Raw genomic sequence first — 18,655 nt, 5'->3', positions numbered from 1 at the left:
AGTTCCCCGACCAGGGATTGAACCCACGCCCGGTGCTCTGGAAGCGCAGAGTCTTAACTACTGGACCACAAGGGAAGTCCCAATAGACACCTTCCTATTTGTCTTGTCTCCGAATTACAGAGTAAATTCCTGGAGGGTAGGGAATGGTCCTAGTTCTCTGTCGGTTCCCATGTCCCTAGTTCTGTGCAGAGCACATAGTTTTTAGCAAATATCATTGAATAGTAAAATTACAAGATATCAGTTTGTTTTCTTTATTTTTGCAACAAAAATGGAAGGCAGTGGCTTTTTTATTTGGTCATCTTATGCATAGATTATTGCTGGCAGAGGGTACCTTAATGCCATCTAGACTAGCTTCCCAGTATGTGGAGAAATGCTTTTGGAACATCAAGCCTTGTAGCTTCTTTCTGGATGTTCAAATCAAAGCAGGTCAAGAACTGCTCTTTACGTAATTGAAATGCAAAGAAACAACACTGAAATGAAAATTTTCATTAATCAGATTAACAGAGATTAATAATTATTGTGGGGAGTTCCCTGGCGGTCCAGTGGTTAGGACTTTGTGCTTTCACTGCCAGGGTCCCGGGTTTGATCCCTGGTAGGGGTAATAAGCTCCCACAAGCCATGCAGCATGACCAGGATAATAACAATAATTATTATTTATTATTGTGGGTGACAATAAAATTGAGCCTGCAGTCCCTTTTGTTGCTACTAAAAATGTAATTCCAGAATACTTAATAATTTTATTTTAAATCCTTAAAATATTCCTGTTATTTGATCCAGTTAACCACAGGATGTTCATGATAGCTATGTTTATGAAAGTAGAAATTTGGAAAATATTAAAAATAGGAAAAAGCATATACAAAGCATTTGGTAGCCACTTAATACTTTATTTTATAGTTAATATATACAATAGCTATATATATATATACACACACACATACAATATATATACAAAAGCTATAATATTGTGGAGAAATGCTTATGGTAAATTCTATGAAGAAATCAGGTGACTATAGATTGTGTATATAATTAGTTACTATTGCTTCATCGCATTCCCTGATAAATTCATTGCTATGATATAAAGTAGTGGTAATAGTGGGCATCTATGTCTTGTTTCTGACTTTAGTGAAAATGTCTCTAGAATTTTCCCATTATATCAGCTATCTGTTACTGAGTAACAAGTTTTCTTAAAGCTAAGTGGCTTAAAACAACAATAATCATTTATTTTGCTCATGAATATGCAGTTGTTGACAGAGCTTGACAGGAGTGACTTTCATCTGCTCTACATCGCATCAACTGAGATGGTTCTAGTTGATACTGGACAGTCCACTTTCAGTACAGATCACTCCCGTGGCGGGCGAGTTAATGCTGGCTGTCAGCTGGCAGTTCTGCCGGTCTGGGGCCTGGGAGTGAGGGGCCTTGCTGCTGCTTCTCCAAGTGGGCTTCTAATCTGCTAGGGCTTCTTCACTGGATGACGGCTGAGTTCCCTGAACAAATGTCCCAAGAGATGTAGACAGAAGGGAGTGGCACTTTTATGCTCTATCCTTGGAAATCATGTAGCATCACTCACTGTACCTTATTAGTTGAGGGAGTCACAAAGTTCCACTCAGGTTAAAAGGGAGAGGACATAGGTTCCACCCATGGGATTGTGGGAAGGTCACGTCGTACAATGAGCGTGTGGATGAGAGACATTCTTATATTCTAACCTCTCTCAGATTACAGAGACACTGAGACACTTGAATTTATGCACGTCATTGCATGTAGCTGTGCTTCGTTCATTTTCACTGTTGCCTGGCACTCCTTGATATAAATATACCGCAATTTAGGAACTGTGTTCTGGATGGACCCTGGGCTATTTCCAGGTTTATTGACTAGCATTCCTGTCCACATACCCTAGTGCAAATGTGCATAGGTGTCTTTGGTGTATACCCCCAAGAGGGATGTTACAGATGCTTGTGTTCCTAAATAATGCCAAACTGTACCAATTTATACTCCCACCAGCCAGTATGAGAGTTCCTGTTCCAAAGGCTGGTTACCATAATCTGATTTTTCCAGATTTTTTTCTTCTTTATCGCAGGTTTCTAATGGAAAGCGCCTTTAATCCTAATTTTTCTGTGTGCTAGCTTTCCAAGGAGCAAGAGTGTTCCCTTCTTCAGAGTCTGTCCCTTCAGATGCAAAGCTCATAACTGCTTGACTTGGTGCACAGAAGCGTTTGGCTGAGTATATTGCAGGTCAGAGATAGAATGTGCCTGTATTAGCAGAACTGTGTCCTTCCATTTCTGCTTACAGGCTGCCTAGATTTAGCTGGAGTTGTTCCTTCACAGGACTTTGCTCAAAGCAGTCAGAAAATTGGCAACATAATCCATCATTCTAAATCTTCCTGACCATGTCCCTAATGACACAGATTTGGTCAAATTATAGTCTACCCTCCAAAGTAATGCAGGCCTCCAAACCTGACTGAACATCTTATCACCGTGTAATGTGAGGCACCAGCTTCTCAGCCTATACCGTTAACAATCAGCACATCTGTTACTATGGAAGAAGGGAGGATGGACACTGGTCGACCACCAGCACTCTTGGCCACAGCTTCCTTCTGGCATCACTTTTTCTTAGTAACTTTGTTTTCTGGAAAAGTATAGTGTCCTAACTCTTGGCTAACAGAGCTGGCTTGACCAATTCTTTTTCTTTTATTGTCTTCTCTGTTGATAGGGAACAGTCGGGTGTGTTGATAGGGAACAGTCGGGTGTCCTTTTTCTTTGGTTATTTTCAAGAACACTTTAGTGTTCGGCGTTTCCTTGATTCCTCAACAGTGTAAGGATAGGTTTTTAAAAATAAATTGATCCTACTTGGTAAACACTGGAATTCCTGAATTGGTGGATTCATGAGAAATTCAGAAAATTCTGACTTCCCTCATTCTCTCTTCTCCCTCTGGAACTCCAACTAGATGTTTGACTCTCATTTTGTCCTCTATATTAATCTTCTCTTTTCCATGTTATATCCCTCTGTCATTTCTTCATATATTTTTCTAGTTCACCAAACTCCTCTCCAAGTGTCTTATTGTTTCATATGCCCATTGTTATAAATTGTAATTTTTTTCATTTCTAAATTGCAAAAGCAGTGTTATTAGACATTGTTTCAAGAAGCAATTTACAACAGAATTATTTCTATATGAAATGATAAATACAAAAAAAAAAACCTCCAAAAAGGATTTTGAAACAAACATCATGTTATGCCAGCCCAGTCATTCCTTGTCTTGAAATCTTGTAAGGCCCCTGTGCAATCTTGTGTGGCCGTGATGGTCTGGAGAGCTACATTCCCATGCTGAAAGCTGTAACTTTCTCTTGAAAATTTTAAGTGGAAGACACCCCTTGGGTTGGCACAGGGTATTGGATGGAAGGAAATGCAGAGATCAGTGGCTGAGGATGTGGCAGAGGGCCTTCCAGTGGGGACATGATGGTGGACACTTCTGGCAACGCTGAGAGCTCTTTGCACCGGTGTAGACTGCGTGCATCACACGTGGCGAGGGTTGGGGCTGCGGAGTGCTCCTTGGGCCAGTCTCCCAGTGCGTGTACAGCAGGGAGCAGAACTGGAACAGATGTCTGTATGGTTAGATTTTTCTTGCCCCCCCCCACCCCCGCCCCCCAACTCATTTCCATACCTTTCACACAGCATGGGCTCCAAGAGACTCCATGGCCTCTGGTAAAGGGCTCCAAGTCCCAGAGGGAGGGCAGAACCTCTCCCAGCTTGATGAGACCCCTCCTTCCAAAGGAGTTTCTTTGGGATCTTTTGGTTCTCCCCCAGTGATCCTCTCCCATTTTTCTCTCCTATAGCCTGATGCCTGTGATTTAGGCAAACCTTCACATTTACATCCTCACTTCTGATCCTATAGACAATGGCATACTTAGCTTTATTACTGCCTCACCCATCAAAATGTAACTGCCATAGGGTCACAAGCTTCATTCACTGCTCTACCCCCAAGTGCTTAGAATTATGTGGTCTAGAGTAAGCACTTAATATGTTGATTATTGAATTATTTTACTTGAGATTCTTTGCAGAGGTAGAATTGGAAAATTCTCAGGTTATGTGTAAGTGAAACCCACTGAACTTTTAGCATGGATAGGAGTGCAGTAGGTTCTTCTCTACTAAATGAGTTCAATGTTTGGCATGTAGGTTTGGAGCAGGTTTTGCACAGATGGAGTTCAGTAATCTCATTCTTGCCTTGCACAAAACGTGTGGATTGCTCAGGCAGGGTCAGAAGCACCGTGGCAGTAGTGACATTTAACATTGCATACCTGTTTTATTTAAATATGGATTCCAACAGGATCCCTAATTGTTGAAGAGTACGATTTAAAACACCTTGAGAATCTAGGAATATATTTACCAAACAAAAGATGTGCAAAACCTCTTTAGAAGAAATTCTAAAATTTTATTGAGGGACATAAAAATGAGAATCTGGGGCTTCCCTGGTGGTGCAGTGCTTGAGAGTCTGGCTGCCAATGCAGGGGACGTGGGTTCGTACCCCAGTATGGGAAGATCCCACATGCTGTGGAGCGGCTGGGCCCATGAGCCATGGCCGCTGAGCCTGCGTGTCCGGAGCCTGTGCTCCGCAACAGGAGAGGCCACAACAGTGAGAGGCCCGCGTGCAGCAAAAAAAAAAAAAAAGAATCTGGCAGGATGTAGATTGTTCATGGACTGAAAAACTCCATACAGTGAATCAGTCAATTATAGTCACTAAATTACAGTCAATGCAATCCCAACTGGCTTTATACTGGAGCTGCACTAGGTTAAAAAATTTGTGTGACAATGCAAAAGGTTCAATAATAACCATAACATTTGGAAAAAAGGCAGGAGGACCATGCTACCCGTTGCTATAGTGGATTATAAAACTCCAGTCAACAGGAAAGACAGTGTGGCATTGGCCTGGGGACAGTCATAAGAACAGTGGGGAAAGAGATGAACCAGGATCACACCCTGTATTTTTAAGGCAGCAGTTCTGAGCAGTGAATAAAGGACAGTGCTTTAGTACTAAGGGTTGTGGCTGTGTTTTCAGAGGATTTTATAGATGACTGTGAAATCTGACATTATCTGGTGAAGCTAGAGTTTGAAACCCAGAGTGAGGAAATTTCCGGACACCAGGATCTATCAAAAATGTTCAAAATAGCTCTGCTGCTAATGGCCAAAATATGGGAACAACTCAAATGGCCACTGCAGTTAGAGGTCATGGATGATTCTTTGGGAACATGGCAAGAGGGGTGAAAAGCACAAAATAACAAAGGGAAAAGAAGCAAGTCACACAAGATATGATTCCATTTATAGGAAGCTCAAAAACAAACTAAAGAATTCTTGATTTGATCATCTTACCCTTTCCAAGGATCGAAGGAGAAGCTTGTGACTTCAGGAAGGAGCATGAAGATTTTCTCAGGTCTCGGCACCTTCCTACTTGGTAATCTGTGTAATGGCTTATTCTCCAAGAATACACAGGTATGTCTTTCATGATCATCTGCATGTATATTTTACTCTTTAAAATTATTTTTAAATTATATACTAACAAGGACAATGTGATGCATTGCTCTGCATCACAGCTCCAAGATTATCCCCTGCTAAGACACTTAGGCCCAGAAACATCATCTCTTGCCCAGAGCCACACACTAGGAACGGGCTGAGCAAGGCTTTCAGCCCAGGCGTGTCCCATGAACTGAAATAAATGGACACAATTTTTAGAAACTGTTTATTTTCCATCAACCTATTTCCATTTTAAGAGTTTGTGGAAGAACAGTTTAAGACCACTCAGTGGTTGTTCCTACCCACTCGGTGGCCTGAGCAGTGGGAGCTGCAGACCAGTCTTCAGTGGCAGGCTGAGCACTCCAATCTTCTGTTGAGAAAATACCAAAAAAAAAAGAGAAAGCCATCAGCCCCATTCCCATAGTATTTTTGTCACCCCCACCACCAGCAACAATCTGCCTTGCATTCCAACAGATAACACATTTCAAAGGACAAAGACAAAAGACAGAACATTTCAAAAGCGCCTGAATTCAACCTGTCAGGTTATTAGCACAGCTATGGCACACCGAGACAAAACCCTTTAATGCTAGTATGTGTATGTGTGTGTGTGTGTGTGTGTGTGTATATATATATATAGTGTATGTATATGTGTATATACGTATAATGTACACATACATACACTAAGTGCCCTACATACGAACCTTCAAGTTATGAACTCTCGAAGAGAAAGTGCATTCGCATGTCCAATCACATAAGTTAATTCACATGTCTGTGTACACTGTCATGTGCCTGCATCCTCTACAAGTGGTTTTACTTTTGTGTACTGTACTGTATAGAGCACACACAGTTACAAGTATCTTTACTTCAAGCCCAGGATGTCCGGAAGCAAGTGTAAAAGCAGTGGTGATGTAGCTGGTACATACAGTACTACCGAGACATCACTGACTCGTTTTTTCAAGGAGACAGAACTGAATCCAGCAGGGAACCAGACCTGTGCCATCAAGGTCAGGCATGAGTGAAATTACCCTCCACCTCCGATAGTTGATGACCTTTCAGCTCTACCATCTCCCTCCCACCTCCTCGCCCTCCTCCAGTCAGTAACACTTCTTGCCTATTCACTCGATACCAATCCCTGTATGCCAGCTGTTGTACTGTACTAAAAGATTAAAAATGTTTTATTTTTTGTTTTTTATGTGTTATGTTGTGTGAAGTGTTATAAACCTATTACAGTATAGTACTATATAGCCCATTGTTAGTTGGGTACCTAGGCTGTGTTGGACTTACGAATGTGCTCTCAGAATGGAACTCGTTTGTATGTACAGGATTTACTGTATACGTATATATAAAGTGTGCGTATATATGTATATATATATGCATGTATGTGTGTGTGTGTATATATATTTATATATATATATATAGTGTGTGTACACACACACACACATATGTATGTTACACTGGAAACACAGTAGTTCTAAACCACCAGCCTGATGCCCTTGGATCTTGATACGTACCAGTGGGGAACTGCTGAATAGGCACAGAGGGCACCTGCACACCTTCGGACCAGTCCGCCACCTCAGGCTGAGCAGCAGTGAACTCAGGAGCTGGAGCAGTCCATTCACCCTGAAATTCCTCCTTGGTCACAGCCTTCTCAGCTGCCGCCTGCTCTTCCTTTTCAATCTGGTTTAGAAAAAAATTTTTTCGTTTATAGGGACTGACAGACTTTACTGCCAAGCAGCACAGACTGAAGTGTCCAATTTGTTCATGTTACCACAAGCCTTTGTGGAGGAAGCTCACCTCTTCAGGATCTCTGTAGAAGTAGAGATCAGGCATGACCTCCCATGGGTGTTCACGGGAGATGGTGCCACGCATGCGCAGAACTTCCCGGGCAAGCATCCACCACATCAGACCCACTGAGTGCGCTCCCTGCAAGAGTGCCAGGTTATTATAAAGTGATACTCGGCGAACCCCAAACAGCAAGCACCTCCCATTCCACCTAACAGCTGGGTCCCTTGGTACCATGTGAACAGCCATGTCTTAGTTTAGAAGTGTTTACAGTATAGCAGAAACTAACACAACATTGTAAGGCAACTACACTCCAATAAAAATAAGACTTATTTAACAAGATTATTCCATAACTCTGGTTCTCAACCTTGACTGCCACATTCTGGAATGAATCATGGGGATTAATCAAGAGTCCACTCTAGACAACAAAATGAATTAACCTGGGGTCAGTGCCTGAACACTGGTAGTAGGAAAAAAAAAAACCTTTGCCTGATTCTTTTGTGTAACCAGTGACAAACCAGACTAATTTGAACCATATGCAACCCACCTTTTTAGGATCTTACATCAGGATACATCAAGTTAGTCTGAAAACAGAAAGGCCAAGTAATGCCTGAGAGGTCCAGGAGTAAGAAATAATGGAGAAAAGCAGAAGAAAACACAGGCCATTTTTAAAATGTTTTTTCATCTCTCCTTAAAGCTTTCATGTATTAAAATCATACATTTGTAGCAAGTATTACTATCGAACTCCACTCATTGGGCCAGAGACCCTTGTGACGTTAGCGAAAAACTTGCCCCTCATGTAGCACACTACCTACACTTGTGAGTTCATCGGCCAGTGGCCTCAACTCCAAGCTCTAACAATGTGCAGAGGAATGTCTGTCTCTAGAGCACTTATTCTCCAGCTCTAGTTTAGATCATAAAATTGTTACCTTGTTGTTGCATGGGATGGCAATGTCCACATACCGCAGAGGAGAGTCTGTGTTACACAGAGCAATGGTAGGCAGGTTAACGTAAGAGGCCTCTGTGAGAGGCTGGTGGTCAGCCCTGGGATCAGTAACCACCAGAAGTCTTGGCTCCCGGAAGGCTGCCTGGATCTGGTTAGTGAAGGTTCCAGGAGTGAAGCGGCCAGCAATAGGAGTGGCTCCAGTGGCAGCAGCAAACTTCAGCACAGCTCGCTAGAAGAATCAATATTAAGAGTTAACAGTGCTCCAGAGATGGTGCCATCTTGCAGAATTGCAGGAGTTCTGCAATTATAAATGGGTCAACACCAAGTTCTGTAATCACATGAAGCAGCCCATCTAGCCAGAACCTCCCGAAATCCCTTACTCAAAAATGAAACCATCAAATTAAATGTTCAAAACATCCAGTAATTCTTCTATATCCTTCACTTATTACATGAAAAATACTTACAAAATTAGAGCCAAAAAACATGCCAAGCACGGCCCACCCCTAGGCCCTCTGCTGGGGATGCTCTTCCCTCAGGTATCTGAGGCTCACTACTTCCTCACTTCTGCAGGTTCCAGAGCCAACCAGCCTGGTTCAAGTACCAAGCAGGTCACTTACGAGTAACTGGGGCAAGTTACTCACGTGTCTCCAAGTTCCTCATAGAATTGTAAAAATTACACCACGCAGAACAGTGCCCGGCATCCAGTAAGCACTTCTGTACCGGTCAGATTTTGTCACAGCCAATCTATACAGAGCAGGAGTTCACCCACCTTTCTTATCCTCTAGCTCTACAGAAAGCTTATTTCCTTCACCCCTTCAAAAACAGACTGCTTTTCTGCTATATTCCAAGCACTCAGCAAGCACTGCCTGGACCAATCTAGATACTCAGTAAATTTTCGCTGAGGGAAGCACGGAGTGGTCACTAAGTTCTTTCTACAGCAGTAATTAAAACTGTCAGCCATACATCAAACCACAGAGGTCATCATAAGCCAGCCTCTGGGTAATAACGCCGTTAACATACATCTACAGGGGGTTCCAATCAGGATAGTGGAGTAGAATGACATGGAACTCACCTCCTCCCACAACTACGTCAAAAATACATCTACAAATGGAACAACGGTCACAGAACACCTACTGAACACTAGCAGAAGACTTCAAACACCTGAAAGGGTAAGAAAGATCTCCACATAACTGGGCTGGACAAAAGGAAAAAAAAGAGGAAGCAGGATGGGACCTGTGCTCCGGAGGGAGGTGAAGAAGAGAAAAGGCTCCCAACACCCTGGGAAGCCCCCTCAACGGTGGGGAGATCAGCTGGGACAGAAAGGGAGCTCCTAAGGCTCAGAGGAGAGCACAACAACTGGCTTTTGGTAAGCATAACAGAGAGACCTGCACGCCCCAGCCTGAGATGCGTGTCCGTTAGTACAGGTGGGGGCTGGGTGCTGGTTTAGAGGACAGACCCAGAGAGATGACTGGTGTTGGCTGTGCAGAGATAGCCTGAAGGGGCTGGAGAGTGGCACAGCCACAACCAGGAGTGTTTGTGGAAAAAGGCCGGGCCCACCACAGAAGGGAAGCGCCACTGTTAAGTGGCATGCGAAAAGAAGTGGGGTCACCAGTGCAGCCTCTTGCAACTGGGACAGGTCTTGCCTAAGCAGCTCTGGGCTTTGTGGGCACGGGCACACGGGGGCTGGGCCAGGGTCTGAGCTGCCTCCTACAGGGGATCCGGGTGTGCGACTACTGCTGTCCTGGCACCTGACTTCAGTGGATCTGCATGGGTGGCCTTGTGAAAACAACACCTGAGGGACACCAGGGCTGACTACCAGCATTCCCCGGGTTATGATGGGGCCGAGGGCAGTGCCAACAGCACAATGGGTGACAGGTGGCACCACAGAGCACACTCGCCAGTGAACAGCTCCAGCAGAGAAAGACACAGTGGCTCCTCTCCCAGTGGAAACGCTCCAATCCAGTCTACCTTACGCCGCAGCTCAGCTCTGGGGGCTTCTACTCTATAACAACAACTAGGGAGCACACCCTGCCTCTGACAGGGTAATGACAACCACAGAGTAAACAACATCCAGTGCAGGCTCTACTCACCACACCAGTCACACCTCCTGTCAAGGGGATGATGGCCACCATACACTGAGGAAAGAGGCAGCAGGCACCCACAGTAAAAACAGCCCACACCAAAAATGTTAAACCCAAAGAGGCTATACAGTGACATTCCCACATAAAAATAGCCCTCTAAGGGACCTCCCTGGTAGCGCGGTGGTTAAGAATCCACCTTCCAATGCAGGGGACGTGGGTTCAATCCCTGCTGAGGAAACTAGATCCATCCCACATGCATACCATAACTAAGAGTTCGCATGCCACAACCAAGACCAAGAGCAACCAAAATAAAATAAGTTAAAAAAAAAAAAAAGCCCTCCAACACCACAGTAGATAACTTTCTCAACTCACAGAGCAAGAGAAATATAAGTAAAATGCAGAGACAGAGGAACCACTCCCAATTAAAAGATCAAGAGAATTCCCATGAAAGAACAAACAACGAAAAAGACCTGAGTCTAACAGACATCGAGTTAAAAAAGGAAATAATGAAATACTGAACAAACTGAGAAAGACTATCAACAGAAATGCAGATTACTGTGAAAAGGAACTAGAAATTATTAAGGAAGAACCAAGAAAAATCAGAAAATTCATTTGCAGGGACAAAAGCTGAACTAAAGGCAATGAATAGCAGAATGAATAATGCAGAAGAACGTTATCTGTAAGACAGTGATCTATCTTCAGAAGAAAGTGATTTGGAAGATAGAATGGAAATCACCCAATCAGAACAGCAGACAGAAAGCCAAATGAAAAATGAAAGCAATATAAGGGACCTATGGGATAATATAAAGCATTCCAACCTACACATAACAGGGATCCTAGAAGGAGAAGAGAAACGGGATTGAAAATCTATTTGAAGAAATTATGGCTGAACACTTCCCAAACCTAAAGAAGGAAACTGATATCCAGGTACAAGAAGCACAGAGCATCCCAAACAAGATAAACCAAAACAGACCTACACCCAGACATAATTAAAATGCCCCCCCAAAGGATTCTAAAGACTGCAAGAGAAAAATAAAGAGTTAATTACAAGGGAACCCCCATAGGGCTTTCAGCTCATTGTAGGCCATAAGGGAGTGGCAACATATATTCGAAGTCCTGAAAGGGAAAAATCTGCAACTCTACCCAGCAAGATTATCATTTGGAATAGGAGAATTTCCTCAGACAAGCAAAAACTTCAAAGAATACAGCAATACTAAACCTACCCTAAAGTAAATACTGAGAGGTCTTCTCTAAATAGAAAAGAAGAATCTATAGGAAAGGGGGGAAAAAAAAATCACAGTTGGAAAGTATATCACTTAAATAAGCCAGTAAACAGCTTTTAAAAAGAAATTAAAAAATTTCTCTTAAAGCGATGATAACCACTTAAAGCAAAAGGATAATCATGAAGATGTAAAAGAGGACATCAAAATCACAAAATGTAGGGGATGAAAGAAAATGTAATTTTTTCTTCTAGAAAGTGAGCCTGTATGACTACCAGTCTAAGTCAAGTTGATATGGGAAGGGGTTAACATATTTGAAAAACAGGGTAACCACAAATCAAAAACACAACAGATTCACAAAAACCAAGAAAACAAAAGCACAATACAAAAGGAAATCATCAAACCACAAAAGGAAAAACAAAAAGAAAGAGACAAATAAGAAATATGAAGTCAACAGGAAAACAATGTTTAAAATACCAATAAAATTACCTTAAATGTCAATGGACTAAATGTTCCATCAAAAGACAGAACAGCGGATTAAAAAAAAAAAGGGCCTACAACATGCTGTCTACAAGAGACACACTTTAGGGCAAATGATACACGTAGACTGCAAGTGAGGAGATGGAAAAAGATATTGCATGCAAACGGAAATGACAACAAAGTGCGGGTCGCAATACTCATCAGACAAAACAGACTAAAAAAAAGGCTACATAGAAAGATAAAGCAAATGACATATGGTAAAAGGATCAATAAAAGGAGAGGACACTATACTCATCAACAGGTACCCAAATACATAAAACAAATACAGACATAAAGGGAGAAACTGACAGGAATACACTAATAATAGGAGACTTTAACACCACACTCATATCAATGGACATATCTGGGAGAGAGAAAATCAATAAGGCAACAGAGATCCTAAATGATGCAACAGACTTAAGACATTAGAGCCGAAAAAGCAGAATATACATTCTTTTCAAGTGCACACGGGACATCCTGAGATTGACTACATACTAGAGCACAAAATAAGCCTCAACAAATTTAAGAGCATAGACATTATTCCAAGCATCTTTTCTGACCACAACTGCATGAAACTAGAATCAACCATCGAAAAAGAAACAAGAAAACAACTGCACGGGAGACTATCAACATGCTACTAAGAAACCAGTGGGTCAACAATGGAATCCAAGAAATTAAAAAATACCTTGAGACAGGGGCTTCCCTGGTGGCGCAGTGGTTGAGAGACCGCCTGCTGATGCAGGGGACACGGGTTCGTGCCCCGGCCCGGGAAGATCCCACGGGAAGATCCCACATGCCGCAGAGCGGCTGGGCCCGTGAGCCATGGCCACTGAGCCTGCTCATCTGGAGCCTGTGCTCCGCAACGAGAGAGGCCACAACAGTGAGGCCCGCAAAAAAAAAAACAAAAAAAAAAACCTTGAGGCAAATGACAATGAAAACACAAAATCTATGGGATACAGCAAAAGCACTTCTTAGAGATTAAATTCACAGCGATACAGGCCTTTAAGAAACCAGAAAAATCTCAAGTCAGCAGAAGTAAGTAGATAGATCAGAGAGGAGGGACTTTCTCTGCTGGTGCAGTGGTTAAGACACGCACTCCCAGTGCAGGGGGCCAGTTTGATCCCTGGTCAGGGAACTAGATCCTACATGCATGCCACAACTAAGGAGCCCGTGAGTCTCAATTAAGCTCATGTGCCACAAGTAAGGAGCTGGTGAGCCACAACTAAGACCCAGCATGACCAAATAAATAAATATTAAAAAAAAAAAAGATCAGAGAGGAAATAAAATAGAGATTAAAATAAAACCAAGATCTGGTTCTTTAAAAGGGTAAACAAAATCAACAAACCTCTGGCCAGGATCACCAAGAAGAGAGAAGTCCCAAATAAAATAAGAAATGAAAGAGGAGAAACCACAACTGATACCATTACAAACAATTATATGCCAACAAAAAAACATTATGAACAATTATATGCCAACAAACTCGACAAACTAGAAGAAACGGACATCTTTCTAGAAACATAAAGCCCACTGAAACTAAATCAAGAAACAGACAACTTGAACAACCTGATTACTAGAATTGAAACAGAATCTGTAATTAAAAAGCTCCCTTCAAACAAAAGTCCAGGACCAGATGGCTTCATAGGCGAATTCTACCAAATATACAAAGAACTGGGAGAAAATATTTGCAAATGAGGTGACCAACAAGGGCTTAATTTCCAAAATATACCAAGAGCTCATACATTTCAATAACAAAAAAACGAACAACTGAACTGGGCAGAAGACCTAAACAGACATTTCTCCAAAGAACTACAGATGGCCAATAGGCACATGAAAAGATGCTCAACATTGCTAATTATTAGAGAAATTCAAATCACTACTACAATGAGGTAACACCTCACACTGGTCAGAATGGCCATCATGAAAGTCTACAAATAAAAAATGCTAGAGTGGCTAAGGAGAAAAGAATACCCTCTAATCCTGTTAGTGGGAACGCAATCTGGTGCAGCCAGTATGGAAAACAGTATGGAGGTTCCTCAAAAACTAGTTGCCGTATGACCCAGCAGTTCCACTCCTGTGCATATACCCAGACAAAACAGTAATTCGAACATTCAGGCACCCTAATGTTCACAGGAGCACTATTTACAATAGCCAAAACATGTAAACAACTGAAATGTCCATAGACAGATGAATGGATAAAGATATGGCGTGTATCAACAGCAGAATACTACTCAGCCATTAAAAAGAATGAAATAATGCCATTTGTAGCAACATGGATGGACCAAGAGATTATCACACTAAGTAAAATAGAAAGACAAATATCGTATGACTTCACTTATACGTGGAATTTAAAATACAACACAAATGAACATATCCATGAAAGAGAAAAATAGAACAGACTTGTAGTTGCCAAGGGGGATAAGGGATGGGGAAGGGAAGGATTGGGAGTCTGGGATTAGCAGATGCAAACTATGCTATATAGGATGGATAAACAAGGCCTTACTGTATAGCACAGGGAACTATATTCAATATCCTGTGATAAACCATAATGGAAAAGAATATGAAAAAGAATATATGTATATGTAACTGAGTCACTTTGCTGTACAGCATAAATTAACACAACACTGTAAATCAAATACTATACAATAAAATTTTTTTTAAATGAAATTAAAAAAAAGAGCATCTTACTATCAATACATTAATTTAAAAACTGTCAAAATCCAAGTCAAATTTTTTTAAATTAGAAACAGGGTGAATGAAATCCTTTTAAGAGCTTTAATGCTTTTATAAAGCATGTTTTTAAAAAACCCGTTTTCTCAGCAGAAAAAGGAAATAACTATCAAGATAGAAATGGGACATAAAAGACTAAAGTTTTACCTTACTTGCCATTAAAAAATACCAAGCTATTTTTTATTCATTTAAGCTGGCAAAGATTACTCTTGCTTATGAGACAAAGACTGGGGGTACCCTACCCTCAGAAGACCTTCCTGAAATATTCTGAAGTTGACATTCAATTTTTTTTAACCCAGTATTTCATCATTTTAAATATAAAAAGCTCACTGCAGAAAAATGTGGTGAGCCACTTTAATAGGGTCATTCCTCGATATTTAGTGGCACAAGAAAACACACAATGACATGAAAACATGAACCGTGACCTACTGTCAGATGCAAAGTGATAAATATACTGAAATGGTTGAATTTTGGCAATTCCTCTGACTCAGGGCAATTTCAAATGATTTCTGAACAGTGAAATTACGGGTTATTTTTTTCTTATGCTTTTCTATATCCCCAAACATCTTTAGGTTTTATAACAAAAACCAAGCATATTGTTCCACAAACCTGGCCAGTATTCCTGGAGGATATGACACTGACATCAGCTGGGTTTTCAATGGCAACAATGGCACGAGCTGCCAACAGAAGCTTCTCCCAGGTTCTCTTCAGATTTATGATGTAGATGCCTAGACACAAGGTTTTGTTAACACCTAGCCAAGCTTTAAAAGTTAACATTCTTCTAAAAAGCTGAATGCATGTGGCAGCGAGTACTATCAAACTCCAGTCATAGAGGCAAGCTCTACTGGTGTTAGCGAAAATCCTGCCATTAATATAGCACACTTCCGACACTCAGAAGTTCATTGGCCAAGACTGGCCTCCACTCTGAGCTTTAATAGTGTGCAGCCTTGATTCAGTAGGCAACTGCACCTTCTCCCTACTCTTCCCCTGTACTAACCCGCCCTCAGGCCTCCCATGCAGAAACCAACAAGCTCTTACCTACTTCTGGCCTCTTACCACTCTTTTCCTCTTATCTTCTGCCTTGACGTCAGATTCATCCCCAACTCCTTTAAACCCTGCCACTCACACACCTAATTCCTTCAGTGGTTCTAAGCTGAAGAACTTAATGCCTTCCATATTCTCATCACAACCTACATTCCCTTTTCTGATACATTCAAGCAAGCCAAATTCCCATCTGTGGCTTTTTCTCAGAATTCAGCTTTACAAACCTCTATCAGTAGCCACAAAATATAAGGCATCATGGGAGATAAGTTATTAGGAACTAAGCTGACGAACTTCCTCTTTATGTTTACATCGTGTTTCTTCATGGCCCAACCCAGGCCACATAACCTAGCAATAGCCACTCTTCCACTGGAGTCCAGAAACCCTTCCTTCCAAAAACCACCAGAGCACTTTTACTCAGTTTTAAAGCTTCTTACCCATCTAAATATCTAGTTTCATCTGTTACTTGGTGAGAGCCCGCCAAGGCTGATATTTTAGAAATCACTTCACTCAGCACTACCTATCAGAACAGAAGCATCAAAACCTGTCCTTACAGCTGGGATGACCAAGAAAAAGAACCCTAAAGCAATGACTGACCATCACTTTTCCTTTTGTAGATGTACTGTTCCATTTGGAAGTCAAGGTTGGTGCCACCTAAGTGGGTTCCTGCTGCAAGGAATTTGAGGACATCCTCCTCCTTCATTTGCAGGACATCAAGGGCTCCGGACATTGTTAATGTTTCCCTTTAAGTTACGACGGGAATCTGAAAAACAATAGTTAACAAAAGTCCTTTACACTCCAGTGATAAGTGGGATGAGGTAACGGGTGCATTCTAACTCCTCTTGAGAGTCAAATAACTCAATGTTTAAATCTAACCATCTTGACAGATGAATGGATAAAGATGTGGTACATATATACAATGGAATACTACTCAGCCATAAAAAAAAAAGAATGCCATGTGTAGCAACATGGATCCAACTAGAGATTATCATAGTAAGTAAATCAAAAAGACAAATACCATATATCACTTACATGTGGAATCTAAAACGACACAAATGAACCAATCTATGAAACAGAAACAGGACAGAACAGACTTGGTGGTTGTCACGGAGGAGAGGTGGAGTGGGAGGCTGGGATTAGCAGATATAAACTTTTATATACAGAATGAATAAACATGGTCCTCTTCTATAGCACAGACACCTATATTCAACACCCTATGGTAAACCATAATGGAAAAGAATGTTAAAGACGAATGTATACATATGTATAACCTAATTACTTTGCTGTATAGCAGAAATTAACACATTGTAAATCAACTATACTTCAATAAAAAATATCGATAAACTTGAAATAATCTAACCACAGACCACACCTCCTAGTGTCAGGCATTGGGCTTAGTCTAGTGGGATAAGACACATCAACACCTTGTAAAATATGCCACACCTTATAAAACTGCTGGAAATCCTGCTAAAGAGTATTATGGAGATGGACAAAACACCCAGATAATGAAACTAAACGAAAATAGTGAACTGAGACTTAATACTTCTCAAGGTACGCAGGACTTAGACGTGGAACAGCAGCCATGTTCTAGACTATTCTAAAGCTGAGCAAAGGTGAAGTTTATTTTCAAGCCGACTGAAGCTGGGAGCTTTGGCATTACTTCTCCCTGCGATTACAACTAGTTTTCCTCAAAATCAGGCAGGAAAGACAGGGCTGAACCCAAGAACAGCCTCCTCAAACAGACATTAGGCAAAAAGCAAAGCCACCTCCTTGTTTTACACTTAATGAGACCATGAAGCATGGAAGAATGGCGTCAACAAGAACGTAAATTAGACTTTTGATTAAACTGTGACACCTTAAGAGGGAACTCTGACCATAAAACCCAGAGAGCTTGGCCGAGCACACAGGCTGCAGGTGACTGCTGTACCACCTCACACACCTGGCGCTCGTATAGCAAGGGAAAATGGCTCTTAGAGCGCAGGTGCGGTGGCTTTTGCAGGCGGACGGGGAAGAGCAAAAATGATGTAACGAGGTGGAATCAAAATCCCACTCCGATTCTCCCAACAATGAGTATTCCGCCCCTAAACAAAGAAATATGCGCCCATTCAAGGAATTAAAGTGAAATAAAAGGCGTGAGGGGTGGGGGTCAGAAAAACCCCTCGGTGCGCTCCTCACTCGTGAGGACGCCCGCATTCTTCTCCGAGTGCGTACTTTCGCTTCTGCCCATTCATAAATTGCTGCTTTGTTTCTCTCTACACCTCAGTCTCTGTGTCTTTTTTTTTTTTTTTTTTACAATTAAAAAAATTTTTTTCTTTTAACACCGCGAGGCATGCGGGATCTTAAGTTCCCCGACCTGGTATCGAACCCGGGGGGCCCCTGCAGTGTAACAGCTGAGTCTTAACCACTGGACCGCCGGGGAAGTCCCTGTATGTGCCTTTCTTTGCGTCCCCTGTCCGAAATCTTTCGGACAAGCAAAATAAGAACCTGGACCTTTAATTTAGCCTGTCCGGTACCAAAAAACCTCGCGAAGAACCTTAACTCTTGACGGAATACCACGAACGGGGAAAACAGACCAACCCAACCAGCTGAAAAAAACTGGAACCTAGGTCTCTGGGTTTACCGCCGAGTGTCGGTACCCGAAGCGACCGTAGCGCGCTGCGTAGACCGGTCTCTCTGCACCCCTAGCCACCGGCACCCCAATTCGGGCCCTCAGCGGCTGGAGCGCGACCTCCGCCGGCTCCCAGGGCCTTGTGGGAACGCGCGGGCCCGAGCCCGGCCACGTGCCAGGACGCCAAATCCGAGGGAGAGCGCGCCGAGCCGAAAACAGACGCGCTCCGCCT

At 42.2% G+C, this 18,655-nt stretch overlaps 1 protein-coding gene and 2 non-coding genes across 5 annotated transcripts; all 3 read right to left on the bottom strand.

Annotated features, from left to right (window-relative positions):
* Positions 1 to 5,708: 5,708 nt before the first annotated feature.
* Positions 5,709 to 16,578, bottom strand: RPSA (ribosomal protein SA). 3 transcript variants are annotated; one of them, XM_060162214.1, is made up of 6 exons: positions 16,413 to 16,578; positions 15,384 to 15,526; positions 8,211 to 8,456; positions 7,294 to 7,422; positions 7,011 to 7,176; positions 5,709 to 5,869 (listed from the first exon to the last, which is right to left on the bottom strand). In XM_060162214.1, the coding sequence occupies exons 1-6, from the start codon at positions 16,543 to 16,545 to the stop codon at positions 5,775 to 5,777; spliced, it is 912 nt and encodes a 303-aa protein (XP_060018197.1). In that variant the 5' UTR covers positions 16,546 to 16,578; the 3' UTR covers positions 5,709 to 5,774. The 3 variants fall into 3 exon arrangements, with proteins under 3 accessions (XP_060018197.1, XP_060018198.1, XP_060018199.1); XM_060162215.1 differs by having other exon boundaries at positions 5,709 to 5,866; XM_060162216.1 differs by having other exon boundaries at positions 15,384 to 15,502.
* On the bottom strand, positions 8,001 to 8,150 carry LOC132528288 (small nucleolar RNA SNORA62/SNORA6 family). Its single transcript, XR_009543171.1, has one exon. It is a non-coding gene; the product is annotated as a small nucleolar RNA SNORA62/SNORA6 family (small nucleolar RNA).
* LOC132528289 (small nucleolar RNA SNORA62/SNORA6 family) lies at positions 15,570 to 15,720 on the bottom strand. The gene has a single exon (XR_009543172.1). It is a non-coding gene; the product is annotated as a small nucleolar RNA SNORA62/SNORA6 family (small nucleolar RNA).
* Positions 16,579 to 18,655: the final 2,077 nt, after the last annotated feature.

This window comes from Lagenorhynchus albirostris, chromosome 10 (genome assembly GCF_949774975.1).
Source record: "Lagenorhynchus albirostris chromosome 10, mLagAlb1.1, whole genome shotgun sequence".
NCBI classification, from domain to species: Eukaryota; Metazoa; Chordata; class Mammalia; order Artiodactyla; family Delphinidae; genus Lagenorhynchus; species Lagenorhynchus albirostris.
Note: the sequence above shows the minus strand (reverse complement) of the source record. Positions and strands in the feature narration are given on the sequence as shown.

Bases quoted from the DNA above. Each gene is read 5' to 3' on its own strand.
- RPSA (XM_060162214.1), bottom strand. From the start codon at position 16,545: ATGTCCGGAGCCCTTGATGTCCTGCAAATGAAGGAGGAGGATGTCCTC. The intron at 15,527-16,412 runs GTCAGTCATTGC...AAGCTTGGCTAG, and splicing joins CTACAAAAGGAAAAGTGATG to GTGTTAACAAAACCTTGTGT. The intron at 7,177-7,293 runs GTGAGCTTCCTC...TTTCTAAACCAG, and splicing joins TCTACAGAGATCCTGAAGAG to ATTGAAAAGGAAGAGCAGGC.